Source organism: Podospora pseudoanserina, chromosome 6, assembly GCF_035222485.1.
Source record: "Podospora pseudoanserina strain CBS 124.78 chromosome 6, whole genome shotgun sequence".
In the NCBI taxonomy this organism is placed as follows: domain Eukaryota; kingdom Fungi; phylum Ascomycota; class Sordariomycetes; order Sordariales; family Podosporaceae; genus Podospora; species Podospora pseudoanserina.
The window spans coordinates 3,049,576-3,070,779 of NC_085925.1; the positions used below are offsets into that span (position 1 = coordinate 3,049,576).

Below are 21,204 nucleotides of genomic sequence, written 5' to 3' on the forward strand. Positions count from 1 at the left end.
ACCGGGTTTGCAAGATATGTTTATATACTTCTGGTTTCTTACTCAGGCGGGAATGATGGCTCAATCATCTTCCGGTCATCGTCACTTACACAGTTGGCATTCGATCTCAACGGCCCGACCAGTCTTCATTCTTCTTATACAGTTCTGGACTCTCCTTTTTGCTAGTTCAGCATTTGCAATGACTCAGCACATTTCGACTACGGTCAGACTTAATGGTGTCGCATACTACATGCCCCCGTTGTCAGCTGTGAGTTTACACCACAAGCCACTGGATGTGTGAGGGGCGGGTAACGTAGCTTGGTACTGATGTTATGCTCCTGCCGCAGGCTAACCTGGGCCCTGTCGGAAGTGGCCAGATCGTTGAGCCATGTACCGTATTATTCATTAACGAGACAATGTCCACGGCCTCGGATATCGAAGCAACTTTACACAGGTTCGACGTGGTTGACGATGTCTGGTCTAGGGACTTTGCCAACTGCATCATCATCCAAACCAGGTTTGAGAAATATGGCAGGGCTGCGGTCAAAACACTCAAAAAGATGCTTTCAAAAGTGTCAGGTGTGGAGAAAATACATGTCTTGAACATCCAAAACCTATCAGATGCCCTGCCGGAAGGGCCATACTTCTTGAATCATGGCCGGCTACACCAAGCATTCCGACTTTATGCGGATGTAAACGGTGCTTTCATAGTTTCGACAGTTCCATCTGATGATCACGGGACGTATGTATTATGCCTTTTCCTATCTTGCTTGGATTAGAGTACCTTATCGACCATCCATCTAACCTACAGCAATGCCTAGGTTTCGATCTCTTGATTGCTCTGCTTACGGCGAGCAACATCCTTCTGCCCTCACTATCGCCGTGCCTTCACGCCTCTACTTCAAACGTACCAAGGAGAAACCCTACGCTGGTTTACGCCTGGCAATCAAGGACAACATTGACCTAAAAGGACTCAAAACAGGGGCTTCGTCGCGAGCATATACGTCCCTTTATCCACCGCGAAAACATAGCGCTGAAATCGTACAACGGCTTCTTGAACTTGGGTTTGTCATTGTCGGCAAGGCAAAAACCACGCAGTTTGCAGATAGCGAATGGCCCACCAGCGACTGGGTGGATTACCATGCCCCTTTCAACCCGAGAGGAGACGGTTACCTTACAACTAGTGGGAGCAGCGCCGGCAGTGCTGCAGCGGTAGCTAGTTATCCATGGCTAGACTTTGCTCTTGGGACTGACTGTGAGTCAATCTTGGGCGTTCATCGGGAAGAGTGGCTAGCGAAGTACGCTTCTGACAATACCAGCATTAGGAAGCATTCGAGCACCGGCAGCTGCTCAAGAAATATTCGGAATGCGATCTTCACTTGGGGCGGCTAGCTTCCAAGGTATCATACCGTACAGCCCGTCAGTTGGAACTCTACAAAACCAAGACTTAAACATGAACTTCAGGCTGATACAACATAGCCAGTTTGACACGGTCGGCGGATTTGCCAGAACCGCTCGAGAGTTTAGGGTGCTTGCTGAGGCCCTGTATGGCAAACCCACCCAGATTGAAACTGTGGAAAACAAAGTCAGTTCAAATCCAACGATTGTGGTCGGGGTGGATGATCAAAGCCATTAACCAACCTTGGAGCACAGAAGCCAACCAAGATACTCTACCCAACTGATTACTGGTCACTGCGACACAACCTAACTCAAGATGTATTCAACGCCGCTATCACCAAAATCGAAAGCTTTTTGGGCATGAGCCGGACAGAGATCAGCCTTGAGAAGACATGGCAGCAACATCGTCCTTCCAACATCACCGAATCTCTCAGCGACTACATGAAACACGTTTTCGAATGGGGCGCAAACCCAGACCAGTGGACAGGCCATTTCAAAGACTTCTTACCAGAATACGAGGAACGTTTCGGGAAGCCACCGGTATTGAATCCTCAACTACGTTTCAAGGTGTACGTGTCTCCTCTCAGACAAAAGCCTTGACTACCAGTCATCCTCAATGGGCAAACAACTTGATAAAGGCCATGTCTAGCGATGATTTGACTAACCAACTTGCAATCCCAGGGAGTACTTACCCACAGTGACACCCGAACAACAAGCCGAAGCCCTTCGGCGTCTCAAGGTCTATCAGGACTGGTTTTATAAGCACGTGATGCCACCAGCCGATATAACCGGACACTCCAGCACGGTTATGGTGCTTCCCTGGACAGATGGAATACCAGACTACCGCGACAGATATCGTCATGGACCTCAGAAGTTCACAGGCATCGGGTTCTTTTTTTACAATATTGGTACCTATGCGGAGGCGCCAGAGATTATTATCCCAGGTAAGAAAACGGTATTGGTAGAGATCCCCCCTTTCATCGGCTTACTGACTTTATCTCAAGCTGGCACAACACCATACGTGTCAAAGTACACTGGAAAAACCGAGAGACTGCCTGCAGCTTTGGGGATTGTAGGCGCAAAGGGAAGTGATGTCTCTCTTGCTCAACTGGTTAGCGACATATTCGACGGAGCCACAGTGCAATATCCCCAAGAAAGGTCGCAAAAGCCGTTATCGCCGCGTTTATGACAATTTACCATGGGTTAAGAACGGCTTCAACAATGGCGACGCTATCGGAGAGCAGCCAGGTTCCTAGATCCGCGGTTTGCCTCTTGATGAGAAATATATCATATCCCATCATACCAAATCACCCCTCGATTCAGTGATACTTGTTTTGAGCATCCGTTACAGGTCAGCCAGGACCTGATGGGTCGACATCGTGGCCTTGTGTTCTTAAGAAATGTCATGCCACGAACTTCCATTGATCTATGCATGCCTGCTGGAACTGGGACGATGGTCAAGACTCAATTTCATCGTGTTCGTGAAAGCGAGCCAAGAAGAGTAATGCAAAAAAGGGAAGATCTTCAGATCAATGCTAAAATATATGTACCAAGAAGTGAACATCATCAAGCCCATCCACAGGCACCACCATGCCCTGAGTCGGCATTCAATAGAAACCAACAGTCTATAAACCCAAATCAGAGTCCAATGCTGTCACTAACACGCCATTTAGCAGGTGAAGACGGCAGGTCCGGGAATGGTATAGGCTTGAGCTATAAACAGATCCATGTCAGTTTCTATTTCACAACATTTTTGAACAAAAAAGTAAAAGTGTTACGACTCACCCTTGTAAGCATCATAGGTGACACCGGGGTCGGTGCTCTTGTAGGCGCCAGGGAAGGAGACCAAGTTGGTGGGGTTGGTAGAACCGCCACCAGTAACCTGTAGCTGATGGCAACCGGGGTAGAATTGAGCACCGGGATAGGCCCAAGCAGCATGGAGGGCAATGATCTCGTGGCGGACAAGGTAGTAGCCGGGACGAATGCAAGAGGGAATGGTGTACTGGTAAGTGGCGGGGCTCTTCATGAGAGGGGTGGCAGCCCAGTTGTTGGAGGTGCCCTCACGGCCACCTTGCTTGATTTTGAACCAGACAGCCCTTTTGAGAGGTTAGCATTTATCCTCACAACATTCGGAAAATGTGGCACATACGAGGTACCAGGAGACCAGTTCTGGCAACCGCTATCGGGGCAACGAGCCATGTAGGTGATGACGGGGCCCATGTGGGAGTCAGGCCAGAGAGTCCAGTGAAGGGTCACAGTTGAACCAGCAGCGGCAGGGGCGTGAAGAGGAGCGGGAGCAGAGCCAGCATTGCACTGGACATCGATGGAGTCGACATTCTCGACGGGACCGTTGCCGGGGATGGAGCGAGAGACTCTCTGGGGCTTGTTGTTGCCCATGTAGGGGTCCATATAAGGCTGATAGAACTGTGACACTGTTAGCATCTCGAAGCATGTCAAGAATGATCAGATGGAACTTACTTGGTAGTATTGGCCGCCAATGGTGGCATTGTCAACATAGCCGTGGGCGGCTACCAAGCCGACTGAGGCGAGAAGAGTAGCGAGAACCTTCATTGTGATAGAGATACTGTCGAGAACTGATCTTTCGAGTGATGGTTGAATGAAGACACAGGATGGTTTCTTTCGTTTTTATATAACTTCTCCTCGGCCGGATAGGGCCGAAAAGCACATCTTGTTCTTGAACAACACCGGCCAACATGGAATCTCAACAACCTCAGACGGATTCGCGACCCGACAGTGGAAGTGTCCACCGTCTCTTGCAGCCAACCAAATCATGGCAGAACCTGGCTCGGTATCCTTGGCCGATGCTTGTTGACGGTGGTAGTTACTGCAACTGGAAGGGTGACATGGGACGGAGACGGTGGCGGCGAGCCTAGGAAAATGTTCGCCTTGGCAACGACAGCTGCAGAGGGAGTCGATCAGAAGATGTCGATGAGAATCTGGAGTGAAGTGGAATGTGTGGAGCATCGCAACGGTTTCAACGTCTTGGAATGGGCGGCACTAATCGCCATGGAGTTGCTCCCTCCGACGTTGCATTTTCCAGCCGGGGGATGTCGAACAAGATCAACCACCAATGAAATATCAGATTGAAGAAGAAAATAGCCCATTGGGGTCATCTCTCCCCGGTTTTGAGATCGCATTGTTTGCTGTGGGTTCGGCATATGACCGGTATTAAGAATGAATTCCTTGACTCTGGCCCTGTCGATATTGCACAAGCACAAAGCTGCCAGCCGAAAGTGGGGGCCAGTTGGAGATGGAAAATGCAGACAAACATGATTTCATTTTACACTTGGGAAAAAACAACCTGCAAGCATCCTTCCAATGGGGGGCAACTGTCGCCTTACCCCTCACCGCTCCTGGTCCCGTGCACCCGTAGGTAGCTCTTCCCCCAACATCCAATTCTCTCCTCTTCTCCCGGCGAGCCGGACCGGTCAACTTCTTCACTGCAAGAATGTCGGCGGAAGAGGAGGTCCCCAGATATGCAGACTGTCTGGCCCAGCCTCTGATCTCGAAATTGGCGTTGTCTCATCCACCAAGTCGCCGTCTACGTAATGTTCCAAAATGAAGCCCGATCGATCGTACCTGGCACCGAGTCAGCATCTCTACGCATCAAGCTAATTCGCAAACAACACTGCCAACTCACCAGTAATCGAAAATCTGCGACCCAAGCACATGTCTGCCAACACCCCACACCAAGTCGTAGCCCTTATCCCGAAGCCATTGGTGGCCCAACGACTGAATATCGAAATCGTGTACCTCGAAGCTCGAGTGGTGGACGTGGTATTTGGGCCCTGAAGTCATTGGTCAGTCAGTTGTTTTGCCACCAACGAGATCTGGGCATGGATATTAACCTTCAAAGAAGAACCAAGTGTGATGATCGACCTGTTCCATCCCTCTGTCCAAATGAAGGAAAGTAGAGACGTCCTTCCCGTTGGGCTCGTGGATGATGTCGCTCGGCTTGAGGTTGAACCGAGTGGTGTAGAACTCGAACGCCTTGGCAAAGTTGGTCACGCAACACCCAACATGGCCCAACTTGTGAACGGCCGCTGGTGCCTTCTTGAACCGTTGTGTCTTGTTGACGGGCCGATGCTTGTTCTCAGGGAAGTTGTACTCCAGCTCGGGCAGGTGCGCTGACTTTTCGACGGGGGTTTGCCCATACACCAGGTGGAAGGGGAAGTCATCGACAGGGTCTCTGAAGGTTACGCGCTTGCCGCCACCGGGCGCATCGGAATCGTGGACTGGGGTCGCCTTGGGAAGAGTCTTGGAGGCGAGCTCCAAGTCCTCCAGGGACTCGACAACGAATCCAGCACCACCAAACTCATTTTCGGCGCCCTTGGTGGCACAGTATACAAAAGGCTCGGTCCCATAGCCCTTGAAGTATACTGTATCACCCCTGTCGTCGGCTACCGTGAACCCGAAGTCGGCCAAAAACTCGCGTGCCTTGTCCAGATCGGCATGGGTGTAGTACACATGTGCAATACGCACAAGCTTGATCTTGGGAATCTGCTGCTCGGCCGTCATGTTGGCGATGGACGTCTGGTAGGTCGTTTGAGGTGTGTTTGGTCAGAAAGATCTAATCTGATCTTCTCAGCGGGGCGAAGACATTGAGATATGGTCGACTTTAATTCCACCGACAAGCACAGGGTATTTAGTTCGCCCGGAAGATGCACCGTTCTTCGGGGCAAATCATTGCTTGGCAGTCACAAAGGTGGGTCTGCGGCGAGTCAAGCTGACCCCTTTTCACTGCTCAGTGGCATCACAGCACGTCTCTCCAGTGAATTTCCGGTTGTCCTTTTCCAGCAATCACTTTGTCACTCTGTACGCAGGTGATCATCGCGTATCACAACTCTTCGCTTCCTGTTTTGGGCCCTTTGTGTCGTTGGCAAAGACACCTCTAAGTGAGGCTCAACTATCCTTGCAAGCTGTGCATATTTGCAACCACCCATCCTTTCCCTTTCACGCCTACCAGATATCTGCATCAGAGAAGCCGCCGCGACCATGTGTCTCGCCTGTCACTCTGTCCAGCTGTCTTCGGTGGCCTGCGAGTTAACAGCTAACCCCGTCCCCGATATGCCATCCGCCGTTCTTGGCACGGGCGATTTGCGAAGAAACTGTGGGGTTGTTTACTCCGTTGGCTTTGTCAAAGCTGACATGGCGATGTTGAATGATACTTATCCCTGAACGACCCCGCTGACAACCAGGTATGGGGTTGGACGGCCCCTCACATAAACAATCCAAAGTCGTCAAGGTGTTTCGAATTTTTGCTGGGCTGTCTCTGCTTCTTCTCTAAACTTCGATCGCCGCGATACTTACAATGGCCGACGAGATCATCAAGACCGACCTCCTCATTGTTGGAGCAGGCCCTGCGGGTGCTGCTCTGGCATGCTTCCTCTCATCCTATGGGCGCAAAGGAATCATCATTTCGGCCGCTTCTGGCACGGCGCATACGCCCAGAGCTCATATCACCAACATGGCTGCCCTGGAATGTCTGAGAGACATTGGACTGGACCGGCAATGCATCGATGCAGGCGCTGCGGGGAACCATATGGTGCACACAAGATGGTGCCATTCCATGGCCGGCGATGAATACGCCAGGCTCTATTCTTGGGGCAACGATCCGAAACGCAAGGTTTGTCAAAACACCGACACGGTTTCCGGCCAATCGCTGATGTCTTGTGATACAGGGTGACTATGATGCGGCAAGCCCTTGTGACCACGTCGACCTTCCTCAGACCGAACTCGAACCAATTCTCACGCGGAGAGCAATCCATACTGGCTGGACCTTGCGATTCGACACCTCCTTTGTGTCGTTCACGCGTCCTGAGCCGGACGTTATCATCAGCGAAGTCAAAGACAACCTTTCTGGCAAAACGTATAAGATCCAGTCACGCTTTCTGTTTGGTTGCGACGGCGCCCGCAGCCAAGTCATCCGCGAGCTCAAGATTCCCCTCATCAAAAAACCTGGGCAAGGATTGGCACTCAACGTGCTCCTGAAGGCCGATCTTTCACATCTCGTCAAGAACCGAACCGGAAACCTACACTGGGTCTTCCAACCGGAGAAGGAACATCCAGCTTGGGGTTGGGCCTGCATTGTCCGAATGGTTCGGCCGTGGGACGAATGGATGTTTATCTTTCTCCCACCCCCCGGTGCCGATGTCAAGGGTGACGACATGATTGCTTCGAACGAAGAATACATTGCCCGGGTCAAACAGTTCATCGGGGACGAGTCGGTTGATGTCGAGATCAAGGACGTGAGCAAATGGATGATCAATGAGACGGTTGCGGAGTATTATTCAGATGGAAACATCTTTTGCTTGGGCGATGCTGTCCACCGCCATCCACCATTCAACGGTCTGGGATCCAACACTTGCATCCAGGATGCTTTCAACCTGGCATGGAAGCTTGATTACGTCATGTCTCGCCGTGCAGGTCCCAGCCTCCTGGATACCTACAGCACCGAGCGTCAACCGGTCGGTGTAGATATCATCACCCGGGCCAACCAAGGTCTTCGCGACCATGCATTGTGGATGAAGTCTATCGGCATGTTGGAACCCAATTTGGAGAAGAGGAAAGCTATTCTGGCTGAGTTTGAGGACAAGGGCGAAGTTGGCAGGAAGAGGCGACAAGAGTTCCAAGCGGGTATCGAGAACACGGGCACCGAATTCCATGGGTTGGGCATCGAGATGAATCAACAGTATCGGTCGAATGCCGTGTATCATGGGGATGAGCCAGAGGCTCCGGCTCTGCCTGAGGACGCTGTGCGTGAACGTCTCATCTCCAGCTACCCAGGCATGAGGTTACCCCACGCCTGGTTGAACACACGGAAGCCAGGCAAGCAGTTCTCGACTATTGATCTTGCCGGCCATGGGAGGTTCTGTCTTCTCACTGGGCCTGGTGGCCACAAGTGGAAGGAAGCTGCGGCCAACGCCAGCAAGGCCGTGGGGGTGGATATTGTGAGTTACTCGATTGGCTGGAAGGAGGACTATGAGGATGTCTATTTTGACTGGGCGAAGCGCAGGGAGGTGGAGGAGGACGGGTGTGTATTGGTTCGCCCAGATAGGTTCGTTGCTTGGCGGTCAAAGTCCATGATTTCGAACCCGCAGGAAAAGCTGGAAAAGGTCTTGCGGAAAGTCTTGTGTCTTTAAGCCGAGCGTGATAAGATAATAAACACAGTTCACACAATATTACACGTGGCGTGTCATTGCATCATCACACGCCTTAGCCTCGCTTATCTCTCAGCTCCATTTGTTTGCGGGTTTGATCAGGCATTTTCTCTCTTCTTTTTTCACACAAAATGGACCCAACGGATGACCTGTTGGTTGAGGAATGGGCATCATGGAGGTGAGATCAACTGGAGAGTGTCCACTCAGATGGTTTGAGCGCATATTCCACTTACGAAGTAAGACAGTGGACGACATTTACAAGACAAGCTGACACAGGTGCATTGTGATGCCTTACGCTAAAAGGCCGGGGTTGTATGCTGCCAACTTGTGTCGGACCAGTTGTGGGATGCCTCCCCAAAGGTTCTGTCATTGTTCTGTCCGCGCAATTCAGCCTGTATCTTTTAACCCAACACGAACCAAAATCTATCCTTCGGCCCAATAGAGAGCTTTTGGATTGAAATGACACCTACTTGGTCTCCCACGGGTTCCTAGTTCTCCCACATGGTGGCCGATTACCCCGTGATATTCCCCAACTTCCCCGGATTCACCCCAGATTTCCCCCACATTCTTGGCTTTTGGTGTGGTTCGAAAATGCGGGGAAATACCCCGAAGGACGCTAGCTGGGTAGGACCGAATGGTGTTGGCCAGTGAGGATTTGGCCGGGGCCCATCCACCTAGCTGATGGTATTGCTGGTAGCCTGGTTGGTTCGGTGCGTGCAGGGTGAGAGGAGAGGACATGGTTAGACAGGTTGGTAGCATGGTTGGCACACACATGGCAAGTGTCTGTCACCGCCAGACCAGACATGTGCACCATGCCGGATTCAGGGGTGGCTGAACGTCCCGACGACTACAGGGGGACGAGGCAAGAGAGAAAAAGGTTTAAAGAGACCTCAAGGCTCGCCTTTGGTTTGAGATGAGGGGTAGGGCTCTTTGAACCTCTCATTCTTTTTTCGTTTCGACAACCTTGTGTTTACCTTACCCCCTTTTTTGACCTCATCTCTCCTCCATTGTCAACACCCCAACACCACCATCAGTTGGGCATCACACCCACTCCAACTCTTTCAACAATGGGCGTCCTCCTCCTCGCCGGCGGCGCCGCCCTCGCCCTCTCCATCCTCTACATCCTCCTCTTCACCGGCAAACGGGACCCACGTCTCCCACCCGGCCCCCCAACCCTCCCCCTAATCGGCAACCTCCATCAGATACCCACCAAGCGCACCCACCTCCAATTTGCCCAATGGGCCAAAGAATACGGCGAGATCTACTCCCTCAAGTTCGGCCCCGGAACCTCCATCGTCATTTCTTCTCCTCGCCTGATCAAACAGCTCGTCGACAAAAAGTCGCAGCTCTACTCCCGCCGCCCGCCCAGCCATGTAGCCGACCTCATCGCCCAGGGTGATCACCTCTTACTCATGCAGTACTCCGACCGCTGGAGGACATGCCGCAAGCTAGTCCACCAGTACTTCATGGAGGGCATGGTAGCGAAGCAGCACGTCAAAGTTGTCAACGCGGAGGCGGTGCAGATGCTGCATGATTTTGTTACGGAGCCGAAAGGGCATATGAAGCATCCAAAGAGGTTCAGCAACAGTATCATCATGAGTTTGATCTACGGGACGAGGACGCCAAGTATCAAGACGGAGCATATGGTTCGGTTGTATAGTCTTATGGAGAACTGGAGCAAGGTTATGGAGGCGGGGAATACACCACCCGTGGACATCTTTCCTTTCCTGAAGCTGATGCCGGAGGGTTTGCTGGGGAATTGGAGGTCGAGGGCGAAGAATGTGGGCAAGGAGATGACAGAGTTGTATTCGGAGTGGGTGGAGAAGGGGATTCAACGGCATAGGGATCTGGGAGGGCGGGATTGTTTTCTGGACAAGGTTTTGGATCAGGGGTTGGAGAAGCTGGATTTGGACAAGCATGGGTTGTACTTTTTGTGCGGGACGGTGATGGAGGGGGGGTCGGATACGACGAGCTCGTTGATTATTGCTTTTATTCATGCCATGACCAAGTGGCCGGAGGTGCTCAAGAAGGCGCAGGAGCAGATTGATGCTGTGGTTGGGGAGGACAGGACGCCGACTTGGGAGGATTATGAGAAGCTGCCGTACATTGCGGCCTGTGTGAAGGAGGCGCATCGGTGGAGGCCGGTGACGCCGTTGGCGTTCCCTCATTCGTTGGCGGAGGATGATTGGGTTGATGGGATGTACTTGCCCAAGGGGAGTGATATCTTTATCAATGCTTTTGGGATGCATATGGATGAGAAGAGGTTTCCCAACCCGGATGTGTTCAACCCAGATAACTACGAGGGGTACACGGCGTTGGCGTCGGAGTTGGCTGGCGGTGATTACAACAACCGGGATCATTATGGGTATGGCAGTGGGAGGAGGATTTGCCCTGGTATTCACTTGGCCGAGAGGAACTTGTTTTTGGCGGTTGCCAAGTTGGTGTGGGCTTTTAACATTGGGCCTGGGCTGGATGCTTCCGGGAGGGAGATCCCACCAGATGTCAGCCATGAAACTGGATACTGCTCAGGTTTCTTGGTGTGCGCGGAGGACTTTCCAGCTACTATCACACTGAGATCAGAGGCACGAAAGGCAACGATTCTGAGAGAGTATGCTGCTGCCAGGGCAGAGGTGTTCTCTCAGTACGAGCTACCGAAGGAGTAGGTACATAGCCTTGTGTATGAATATTTCTTTTTTCACTTCCTCAAAGCACTTTTGTCTCCAGTTGTGCAGAAGATCTTCCAGCTGTCGTCGTGTCCCTCGGTAGGTGGTCTCCCCAGCACGGGCCAATTCTGATTGGCCCGACGGTGGAGCTCGGCAATTGATGCAAGCTGTCAACGACGCCAAATTTGAAGAATCATTGGATCAACATCAACCTTTGTTATCCAAGCACCCAAGTCACCAAAATGTCTTTCCGTGTTCAGAAGGCAGCAGCCGCATCATTTCAACGGCTTGTGAGGTTTGTCAACGCCCAGGGGTCCACCAATTTTGGTGACCTGAAGACCAGACCAACCGGCGTCAGTCTCGCCGGCGCGGAGGTTGAAGTCCTCGAGGGTGATGTTGGCAATGGTTTCCGTGGCACTGGGAAAATAGACAAGATCCAGAAGGTGCGTTGCTCACATGTGGCATGAGAACGTCAGCTAATGTGTTTTTCAGCTTCTGTGCCCTTTGCCCCAAGTACATGCGATTATGTGCATTGGACTCAACTATCAGAAGCACGCCACTGAAGCCAATGTATGATCCCCACCCATGTCTCCATGACGGACTGCCACTGACCAGTGTAGCTACGAGTTGCCCCGTATCCTGTTCTCTTCACCAAACCAGCCGATGCTCTTGCTGGGCCTAATGAGGACATACCAGTCCACCCTGACGCTCAAAGCATGCTCGACTACGAGGGTGAGTTGACAGTGGTCGTCGGGAAAGACGCAAAGAATGTTCCCGAGACAGACGCCCTGAAATACGTACTTGGATACACGGTTGGCAACGACATCTCAGCGCGCTACTTCCAGCTGCCAGAGACATCAGGTGGCCAGTTTTGTTATGCCAAATCCTTCGACAAGTTTTGCCCCATTGGGCCTTGTATCGTGTCCCCTAGCCTGATTCCAGACCCGCAAAAGCTCCAGCTTGTCACCAAGGTCAATGGGCAGGTGAGGCAGCAGACCGAGACGTCGGACATGATTTTTTCGGTGGCCAAGATTATCTCTCACCTCAGCCGTGGAAGGACACTGCGGAGGGGAACGGTTATTCAAACCGGGACCCCGAGTGGAGTCGGTCTGTTCATGGAGCCCAAAGGGTTCTTGAAGAATGGGGACGTGGTTGAGGTGTCAATTGATGGGTTGGGGTCGATTAGCAACAAAATGGTGTTTGAGTGAGGCAGAAAAAATACCCAGATTCTTCATAATACCTACCCCGCAATCCATTAGCCAAGTGAACCCAGTGACCTGGGGACGCTAACATGGCTAACTCGCTTAGCGGGCGTTCAAGGCCACGCTACCCCGCGCTGGTGGCGATCAGCGGCAGTCGCAATTCGTCCGTCTCTGGCAAAACTCCCCGAAAACAACCATGCGGCCCTCGGGCAGATTTCATAAACCCACTGCCCGGGCACCTGTTCAGCAGATGAGATATGCCGTCTTCACTTCGCGACCAACATTACCCCCGAACCATGGCGGAACCTCAGGCACACCCAAATCCACAGCAAGAGACAGGACCATCGCTGTCCGACGCGTCTGCGGCCAAACTCGCGTGCTACGCTTGCAAGAGGAGAAAGGTGAAATGGTATGTATGTGTGGATCTGTCGTCTCCAACCTCGACCTCTTGACTGACCGCATGACGTAATGGCAGTGACCGTCAACTACCTGTCTGCTCGCTCTGCCAAAAGCTCAGTGGACAATGTGAATATCCAACTCACGCCGAGAAGCCCGGCCCAAAGACTGGTGGTAAGCTGTTTTGTCAGTGATACGCCTCATTATATACCTTCTTTATGCCGTGAATGATATCTGATGGGATTGCATTCATCAAATCTGTAAAAGCAAAAGTTCAAGTACTTACATATGCTCATTCAGGCCCTCTTCAAGGCAACAAGCGTCGAAGACTTGATCAAACGTCTGTGTCCAGCAGTGTCAGTCATGGCCCATCCCTGAATGCCACTGGACATCGGCACACCACATCATTCGAGCTTGCTCGGCGCAGTTCCATTGCAGTATCATCTCCGACTTACAGCACAAGTCACGATGATTCTCGTACTCGAGCAGACGATGACCTCCATTCCCGGCGAGAGGTGACCTCGCCTCTCTCAACTGGTGAATCGTCAGTAGGAATTCAGCCAACAAGTGCCCCCATCTTCTCTCGGATCATGTACCCGTCTCATGAAGCACAGACACGCCCACAATCTCCTTCCACAGTGGACGCTTCACCTGGCCATCAAGACAATGCCATTCCCATCACCATCCAGACTGTTTGTGATGCTCTTCGGATATCAAGAGCAACATACGATGTGTTGATGGAGTCCTACTTCACCAACATGACATCATTCACCCTGTTCCGGCCAGGGAGTATTGAACCCAAGTTCGCCATGATGCAGTTTCACTCGGACGCCGAAGCGCTGATAGCTGCCATGTTCTCCTTCTCCACCAGACATTGCCAAGATCGTGAGGACTGCCCAAGTCCGACCTACTTTGCAAAGATTGCCTACTCGAAGCTGGACGAATCAGTCGATAGTTACGGCGACAATCCCCCGCCATTCTGGCTTCTACAAGCAGGTGTTCTTGTCACCTTTTACCAACTCACCATGAGCGTCCGCTCTCGGTCGTGGAAGAAGCTCGGTGACTGCATCAGATATTCGTACGACTTGCACCTGCACATGGTTGATGCAAACCATGACCCAGTCAAAGACAAGAACCCGGTCAACATCCAACGCTGGTCGTTGATGGAAGAACGGAGAAGGGCTTGGTGGGCTGTTTGGGAAATGGACGTCTTTGCCAGCACTATTCGACGACTGCCGACGGCCATAGACCCTGAGATGAACCTCACCATGCTCCCAGTGCCAGACAGTTGTTGGTTCAATGGCGTATACCAGGAAAGTTGCTTTCTTGCTCAGGACTGCAGTCTCAGGTGGAAGCAACTTGCCCAGTCAGGCAACCAGAGCGCCAAGGCCTGGTTCATAGTGATGAACTCTTTGATGCGCAACACACAGCGCATCGTGTATCCAGTGGGATCGGCTCTGCAGTCGATGAACGAAAACCACGCGGAAACCAACCAAGACGAACTCAATATCATGGCCAACACCCTCTACTGCACCGTCACTTCTTTTCCGACCAGTCTCGTCTACCAGGGGGAGACTCTTGACTTTCGACCAAAAGCTTCGGCTCAAAGCAGTCCCGAGGGCATCAACCCAAGACAGGAACATGCCGACAAGTATTCCCTCCACCTGATGACGCAGCTCTGTCGGTTCATGATTTATCATCACAAGATCTGTGCTCGAACACCATGGCTAGCCCACCAAAAGGGTTCCAACGATGGCAGGCAGGGAGAAGGAAACAACGACCCACGAGACGCTCAGCAAGCCAACTCTGAGTGGTCCAACTACATTAACGCCTCGGATGAGATCGTCACCGTGGTCCGCAACAGCTCCCGGGACCACTACAAATTCGTCAACCCTTTCCTCGTCAACACTCTCTGGTTTGGAGCCGCGGCACAATGTGCCTGCAAAGTCTTTGGGCCCGCATCGTTCAACAAACGGCTCACGATCTCCAACCTTGACCTTTTGAAACTTACCATTGACCGTTACATTTCCTTCTGGGGGGGCATGGAGAACCTCAAGGGGAAATTGGCTAGGATTGAGACAGCCCTGCAGAGTCTGATGGCTGGGCATGGGAGACCGAACGAGCATCCGCAGGATAGGCGCCAACAACCACAACCACTGTCACACATCCAAGGGAGCAACGGTGCCAGTATTAATGACCTGGCTACGGTGGCCATGCAAAGACTTCCTGGCGTTACTGGTGATGCTGCAGTGTCATCATCGCCACTCCTTGTCAACATACCCGGTATTGGTCCCCCACCACCACCACCAAACCCATGGTCAACATTTGGACCGACGGACGTCTGTGGTGACTTTATCCATCCGGGGAATTTCACAACAGGGTTGACTCCAGGCGGCCCCAACTTTTACGGTCACGGGGACCCGATGGACTTTTCGCCGTTTGGGCTGGAGGAGCTGCTGATGGCGAGCATGATGATGGATACGTAGAACTGAACGGTATACTGCCTAATTTCGTTGCGAGCTTCTAGGGATGGCACTTAATCTCGGGTGTGTTTTGTTGTAAAAAGTTAATTCGTTCTTGTCAACCGTCATCAACTTGTCACTCTCTTCCGTAAACGCAGAAAGGTCTTGTACTGAATCCCCACCACCAACAGCAACCCAGCACCCTGCGGTTAGGACTCCTATTACCGCCTATTCCCAATCAAATTTGTTCAAGAGAATGATGAGACTAGGGACGATTCTTCAATATCTCAGGGGTAGCCAATGAGTAGTTGGTCTAAATCTGGGGAGAAAATGCAGCAGTGCACGCCACATTTGCTTTGAGTTTGACTTGATTTTATGAATGGTTGGTAGTTTAAAGCAAAAGGAGCTCTCAAACTATGTGCTACAAATGTACTCCCAGATATTTTCGAGGTTCCATTGCTTCACGTGAAAGCTTTTTGGAGGGTTGAAAAAGTTGTTCAAACGCCTATCAAATGAGTATATCATCTTCCATACAGGGGAAGTCCTTGCTGGATGTCAACTATCTTTCGGTAGCAGCTTTATTTGTAAATCGTTATATGTTCGGAATTAAATACCATCTTGTCACCATGAACATCCATCTCTTACACGTCTTCCAAATTCACAATCATGATACATTCATCCCCTCAAAATATCTCTCCACGCCCTCCACATCATCAACCTCCAAAACGGCACCAATATACCCATCAGGCCTCACCACCACCGTACAGCCAACCTGTCGGTCAATCTCAAGCCTCTCATATGCTTTTCCATGACCATCATGCACGCTCTCCACATCACCAAACACCCTCCAAAAATCATACCCGCTCTCGTCGCTCCAAGGGCGGTACACTTCCGGCAGTGCCAAAAGATCCACCAGATCCCGCTCAGCACAATGTACAACCAGGACCTCCACCAGTGGCTCTTGTTCCGACTGAGGCATCACGACATGCTTCAGAGACTTGCCCTCCCCCAAATACTTGCCCACGTCATGTAACCTCTTGGACGCAGTAGAGTCCGAGATGTCGCCAGCGAAAATCATGACTCTGAACTGCCCCGTGGCACTCAATCTCTTGTGCATCCAAGTTGGCACCCCATCAGCTTGATATACCACTCTGAAGTCGGGAAGCCTCTTTCCCGGCACCAGGTCTGCCTTGAGGAGGCTGGGTCCCAGCTGCTCGATACCCTTGGGCAACTGCACAGCACAAGAAGGTGGGTAACGAATCGACAACCCAGTCGTGAACTTCAAGGCCTGTAGTATTTCAGTATCAAACTGTGAAGACGGAGCTGCAAACAGTTTCAGGAAGCCCTTGTCGAACGCAATGAGGTCCAGTGCCACTGGACGTCGCTCAGACTCATACGTCCTGAGAAGGTCCTGCCGTGCGCCAGAGGAACGGACTTTTCCTTTGAGAGTAAGTCTAAGCTTCCAACCAAGGTTGTACGCGTCTTGAATCGACGTGTTCATGCCCTGACCCGCCTTGGGCGAGTGCGTGTGAACAGCATCCCCAACCAGGAAAGCCCGCTCATTAAGCCGAGAGAAGTGATTGCCCACCCGCTGACGCACCCGGTATGCTGACCACCACGAGACAGAACCAACTTCCATTGTATAAGGAGCAATGATCTTGCGAGCGGCATCCATAACACGGTCGAAAGTCAGGTCCTTGGGGTCAGGGAGGGCTGTGCCGCTCTCCACGGGGATGTACATCCTAACCTCCTTGTTGCTGCGAGGTACCAGGAGGATGGTGCCAGATGCGGCGCGTAGATAGCAGACCCTTCGAATATCTGGGAAATTGGACTTGGGGACCATATCCACCACACCAAAGACCGAGTCTGTCAGATCTCCTTCCAAAGAGACGTCGAGCTGCTTGCGGAGCCAGCTGCGGGCACCATCACAGCCGACGATGTACTTGGCCGAGATCATATCCGAGGGAGCATCATGTTCATTTGGTTGATGTCCATTCTGCCCGTTGATATGGTGCCCATTTGTGGCATGGCAGTTAGTCCCCTGTGGACAATGTTAGCCAACGATACTTCTCACAGATCACGGCGGTCTTACATTAGTAGTGTCCCCATTAGTAGTATTTGTGTTGGTAGTAACCTTTTCTAGGGAGACAGACACGGGAAATGTATCTGCTTCATGGACACAAGATGTGTCAACGTCAACAGAGATTGGGGTCGTGCTGTACCGAATCTCAATATTATCATGAGAGAGAATATTGTGAAGCATGTGGTGCTCAACTCGTGCTGCAACATAGATTAGCCTGTGAGTGGGGGGTAAAATCCAAACTGGAATATTCTTACACTGCTGGAGCATCGTCTCCCGAGGCTTGCCAAGTTCAGCGACTCTGTCCGGAATGACTTGTTCTCTGACAATGCCTTCACCTCCATCTTTGCGTGTGCCCCAACAGGCAATTTCCTCGAGCCTCCATGATTCGGCCGTGACTTGAGGTCCAATACCGTAAGAGTCAAAGATCTCGTTGGTCGTACTCTTGAGACCCTCTGCTTGCCCACGAGGTGTTGGGCCTGGCTTCTTGTCGACAATAAGCACTTTGATGTTGGTGCCACGGAACCAGTTTGCCAATGCCAAGCTCAACAAGACGGTGTTAGTGATAAGCCATAGTCTAGACGATATGGAGAGGCAGTGTACCTACCCTGCAGGCCCAGCGCCGACGATGAGCAGGTCGACTTTGGTGGAGGCGGGAGGAGACATGTTGTGCAGTATCGGATAATCAGAACACGGGCTTGCTGTCGATGCGTGATGTTTATCATGGACGCACCGCGGTGTTCCGGGGACTTGGAGGGTGGGTATAGACCGATATCATTGGTCAATTCGGGCGGTAGCTGCGATGAGGGCCCGCGGAGTCTCCGGTTGCCAATTAGTTTCTGGCGGGCCGCAGATCAAGCGGGCCGTCTTTAGGTGATTGTCATTCCAGGCGGTGACGTGGTTTGAGCAGGGTGGCAGGGCAGGTTCAAAGAACTACTGTTTACTACGTGGGGTTCCTGCCATCCAAAGCCACGGCATGTAATTACCCCTCTGCCCATGTCTCACCTTCCCCACCACCAAGTCACCTCATTCCGTCATGACTGCGCCTACCCATGAATCCTCCACGGTTGCTTGCCGTCGTCGGCAAGAGTTCAAGCGCGCTTGCCTTGGCTCCAGTCTTTCAGAATCTAGGTCATTCAGCTCTGCCGGAAAACATGCCTTTGACCTCTCATTCGCCGAACTCAACTGATGCAAATCTATTTCCCGGTCAGCTGGGAACTTCCAATGCCGCTGGCTCCTTCCGGTATCTGGCCGGCCCGGAGGCCAGCTGGATAACTGGATGATGTATCACGACATACCCCGGGAAAGGGTCGCTAAAACTACACAATGCACATCGCCATGGTTGAATCTCTCCCATTGTCCGAATCAGCATCGAGAACTTGATCAAGGAGAAAACAGCATCCTTTGTTAGCAGCGAACAACCACCAATCAGACAGTTGTCGTCATTGACTTGCTATCAACCCGCTCTCTCACAAATCCGGCGAACTCGCCTCACCGCAATATTTGCACATCTAAAATGAAACAATTGCATCATCCACCCCCCAGTGGCTCGGTGGACCATGTAAGCATTCGGACGAGGCAGCCAGGGACCCTTCCTGCCGTGACCTCGTACCTGCGTGCATGAGGAAGATCGTTTCCATTACTCGGCCAGAGCGACACTTTACGCGTGGTTAATCATAGGGGTCCACTGGCATCCTGGCGCGAGTGGCAGGCACCCTCCTGAAGCTGGGAGACGACACCAGAAGGGTGGACTTTTATATACGGCCAAGGTGGTCACACAACTGCCCGCTACTGCCTTGAACCCCTACACCATCTTCTCCTTAATAGCCTGCAAGCTCAGCAGAAGCAACCACCACAGCAATGGCTACTTCAGTCACATTCACCATGACCCGTCCCCTGGACAAACACACTCTAAGACACTCGCACGACCCTCGACTTCCCAAAGGCCCCGAAGTTCTCGATATTCGCTCCTCTCAGGAATCACTGCTACATAACTTGGACTCCAAGATTCTTGAAGGCCTCAGCCAACCACAAGGGTCCAAGTCCTTTCCTTCCCTGCTTTTGTGGGGAGAGAAGGGTCAAGTCTTGTACGACGATGTTCTGGAAGCTCCGGAGTATTACCCATACCGAGTAGAAGATGAACTTTTGCAGCAACGGGTCGACGACATTGCCAGAACAGTGGCTTCCACAGGTACCGACATGCTCATCGAGCTGGGAGCAGGCAACATGACCAAGACAGCTCAATTTCTATCAGCTATCGACAATTACATCAGCTCTCCACTCGTTTACTACGCCCTCGACGTAGACCAGGCCTTGTTGGAACGGTCTATTGTTGCCTTGAAAAGGCGTGTCACGTTTCGGCATATCGAAGTCCGCGCTCTCTTCGGGACTTATGACGACGGAGCAAACTGGCTCGCCAGTCCCGAGATTGCCGCCTATCGGAGGACACTCATGTTTCTCGGAAGCAGCATCGGGAATGACGAGCAGGATGCTGCTGTCAGGTTCCTGAGCTCATTTACCCAAGCTCCTGAGACAGGTGTTCCCCAGAATGTGGCGGGCTTTCTACTGGCGGTTGATGGATGCCAAGATGCGGCAAAAATTGAGGCTGCTTACGATGTGCCAGGCGGGTATTCCCGCCGGTGGGTGAAACAAGCGCTGGAGTATGCACGGGAGCTATTGGGTGAGGGCATCGATAGGGCTGAGGTTGACCGTATTTTTGATGACAACAATTGGAAGTTTGAGGGAAGATGGTTACCTGAGCGTCAACGATACCAGACATATCTCACCACGACGTGCTCCCTTACGGCAACAATTAGGGGACAAACCATCACCTTGGAGGAAGGGGAGAGATTACCAATCATCAGCAGTGGCAAGTGGACAAGGGAGACGGTGGACGGGGTATCTCTGAAGGCCGGTCTCAGCATCGAGAAGTTTTGGAAGAATCCTGAGTTTGATTACAGTGAGTACTCGTTTTCATCAAGTTCAGCCAACATCCGTGCTAAATGCGGAAACAGACATTTATTGGCTGCAGCCAAGCCTCAAGAGGGTGGACAGTGGCATTGTCATTATTGATGAGCTCGAAGCGGAGGGACATGATCAGGTGCATCACCGCAACGAGTGAAGGGAAATGTCGGACCAGCGAAGGATCTCTCTGCACAGCTGGCTGTGCTATCTTGCACAATTTGATAGACCATAATGTGCCAATTGCATGACGTCTCCAACATTGATCCTTCATGTGCCCGCCCACCACTGCAGCAAGCCACGCATGCTGATTAACAACTTGCACCTTCAAGGCGTGCCACTATCTCAGACCACTTTTCCTGCCACTGAGATCACCAAATGCTTGAATCCGAGATAATACCGATGAACCCTATCCGCACCTACAGCATCAACGCCATAAGCACTCAGTTTCCACGTCTTCTTCAAAATCCCCCCAACCTCGTACTTTTATTTTTGCCTTTCCAATCAATCTCTCACGATCAATCCACGTTGAGGTGGGCAGACGAAGAACTTCAGCTCACTGCACTCTGCAGATCATCACCCACTTGGGATGGTTGCATACATGTACACCCTTCCTAGCTCCGCCCCGGCGCGCCGGCGCGGGCGCGGCAACTGTCGATCATATAGGACAGGGATAGCTAGGGGAGATCATGATGTAACCGTACTTGTATTTTAAGATTCAATGCAGCCTCCACAATCAGTGTACAGGTACGTCGCTGGGGCCGGGGGAGGGATACGGGATGGGGACGGAGGGTTCTCCGGTGGGGTACCCAAGTTCGGCGGCCATCATTACCAGCCATCCGTTGCGCTGAAGTGACTCCGCGGAAATGCAGGCGCGTCTAT

At 52.0% G+C, this 21,204-nt stretch overlaps 9 protein-coding genes across 9 annotated transcripts; 6 read left to right on the top strand and 3 right to left on the bottom strand.

Annotated features, from left to right (window-relative positions):
• Positions 1-311: 311 nt before the first annotated feature.
• On the top strand, positions 312-2,566 carry QC764_0097500 (uncharacterized protein; the record flags this gene model as incomplete). Its single annotated transcript, XM_062941021.1, has 6 exons — positions 312-721; positions 801-1,234; positions 1,299-1,398; positions 1,459-1,564; positions 1,633-1,946; positions 2,059-2,566. The coding sequence occupies 6 exons, from the start codon at positions 312-314 to the stop codon at positions 2,564-2,566; spliced, it is 1,872 nt and encodes a 623-aa protein (XP_062797955.1).
• Positions 2,567-2,874: 308 nt separating this feature from the next.
• On the bottom strand, positions 2,875-3,948 carry QC764_607780 (uncharacterized protein; the record flags this gene model as incomplete). The annotated part of the gene is made up of 4 exons (XM_062949274.1): positions 2,875-3,090; positions 3,163-3,473; positions 3,527-3,801; positions 3,856-3,948. The coding sequence occupies 4 exons, from the start codon at positions 3,946-3,948 to the stop codon at positions 3,047-3,049; spliced, it is 723 nt and encodes a 240-aa protein (XP_062797956.1). The 3' UTR covers positions 2,875-3,046.
• Positions 3,949-5,034: 1,086 nt separating this feature from the next.
• On the bottom strand, positions 5,035-6,103 carry QC764_0097520 (uncharacterized protein; the record flags this gene model as incomplete). Its single annotated transcript, XM_062941022.1, has 2 exons — positions 5,247-6,103; positions 5,035-5,186 (listed from the first exon to the last, which is right to left on the bottom strand). Exons 1-2 carry the CDS (start codon positions 5,914-5,916, stop codon positions 5,035-5,037), a joined length of 822 nt encoding a protein of 273 aa, XP_062797957.1. The 5' UTR covers positions 5,917-6,103.
• A 606-nt stretch (positions 6,104-6,709) lies between these two features.
• Positions 6,710-8,583, top strand: QC764_607800 (uncharacterized protein; the record flags this gene model as incomplete). The annotated part of the gene is made up of 2 exons (XM_062949275.1): positions 6,710-7,024; positions 7,080-8,583. The coding sequence occupies 2 exons, from the start codon at positions 6,710-6,712 to the stop codon at positions 8,538-8,540; spliced, it is 1,776 nt and encodes a 591-aa protein (XP_062797958.1). The 3' UTR covers positions 8,541-8,583.
• Positions 8,584-9,625: 1,042 nt separating this feature from the next.
• Positions 9,626-11,221, top strand: QC764_607810 (uncharacterized protein; the record flags this gene model as incomplete). The annotated part of the gene is made up of 1 exon (XM_062949276.1): positions 9,626-11,221. The coding sequence occupies one exon, from the start codon at positions 9,626-9,628 to the stop codon at positions 11,219-11,221; it is 1,596 nt and encodes a 531-aa protein (XP_062797959.1).
• Positions 11,222-11,427: 206 nt separating this feature from the next.
• Positions 11,428-12,429, top strand: QC764_607820 (uncharacterized protein; the record flags this gene model as incomplete). Its single annotated transcript, XM_062949277.1, has 3 exons — positions 11,428-11,664; positions 11,714-11,791; positions 11,842-12,429. Exons 1-3 carry the CDS (start codon positions 11,464-11,466, stop codon positions 12,427-12,429), a joined length of 867 nt encoding a protein of 288 aa, XP_062797960.1. The 5' UTR covers positions 11,428-11,463.
• Positions 12,430-12,680: 251 nt separating this feature from the next.
• On the top strand, positions 12,681-15,520 carry QC764_607830 (uncharacterized protein; the record flags this gene model as incomplete). Its single annotated transcript, XM_062949278.1, has 3 exons — positions 12,681-12,832; positions 12,899-12,993; positions 13,120-15,520. The coding sequence occupies 3 exons, from the start codon at positions 12,681-12,683 to the stop codon at positions 15,303-15,305; spliced, it is 2,433 nt and encodes an 810-aa protein (XP_062797961.1). The 3' UTR covers positions 15,306-15,520.
• A 297-nt stretch (positions 15,521-15,817) lies between these two features.
• On the bottom strand, positions 15,818-18,311 carry QC764_607840 (uncharacterized protein). Its single transcript, XM_062949279.1, has 4 exons — positions 17,969-18,311; positions 17,619-17,905; positions 17,374-17,561; positions 15,818-17,322 (listed from the first exon to the last, which is right to left on the bottom strand). Exons 1-4 carry the CDS (start codon positions 18,025-18,027, stop codon positions 15,946-15,948), a joined length of 1,911 nt encoding a protein of 636 aa, XP_062797962.1. The 5' UTR covers positions 18,028-18,311; the 3' UTR covers positions 15,818-15,945.
• On the top strand, positions 18,262-20,589 carry QC764_607850 (uncharacterized protein). The gene is given in 3 exon segments (XM_062949280.1): positions 18,262-20,320; positions 20,376-20,490; positions 20,501-20,589. The coding sequence occupies 2 exon segments, from the start codon at positions 19,222-19,224 to the stop codon at positions 20,480-20,482; spliced, it is 1,206 nt and encodes a 401-aa protein (XP_062797963.1). The 5' UTR covers positions 18,262-19,221; the 3' UTR covers positions 20,483-20,490; positions 20,501-20,589.
• Positions 20,590-21,204: the final 615 nt, after the last annotated feature.

What these genes read in the sequence shown, in the direction of transcription:
- QC764_607850 (XM_062949280.1), top strand. Translation starts at nt 19,222, where the DNA reads ATGGCTACTTCAGTCACATTCACCATGACCCGTCCCCTGGACAAACAC. An exon ending in GAATCCTGAGTTTGATTACA is followed by an intron (nt 20,321 to 20,375) that starts GTGAGTACTCGT and finishes ATGCGGAAACAG; the next exon opens with ACATTTATTGGCTGCAGCCA.
- QC764_607840 (XM_062949279.1), bottom strand. Translation starts at nt 18,027, where the DNA reads ATGTCTCCTCCCGCCTCCACCAAAGTCGACCTGCTCATCGTCGGCGCT. An exon ending in GTCGGCGCTGGGCCTGCAGG is followed by an intron (nt 17,906 to 17,968) that starts GTAGGTACACTG and finishes CGTCTTGTTGAG; the next exon opens with CTTGGCATTGGCAAACTGGT. An exon ending in GGAGACGATGCTCCAGCAGT is followed by an intron (nt 17,562 to 17,618) that starts GTAAGAATATTC and finishes TCTATGTTGCAG; the next exon opens with CACGAGTTGAGCACCACATG.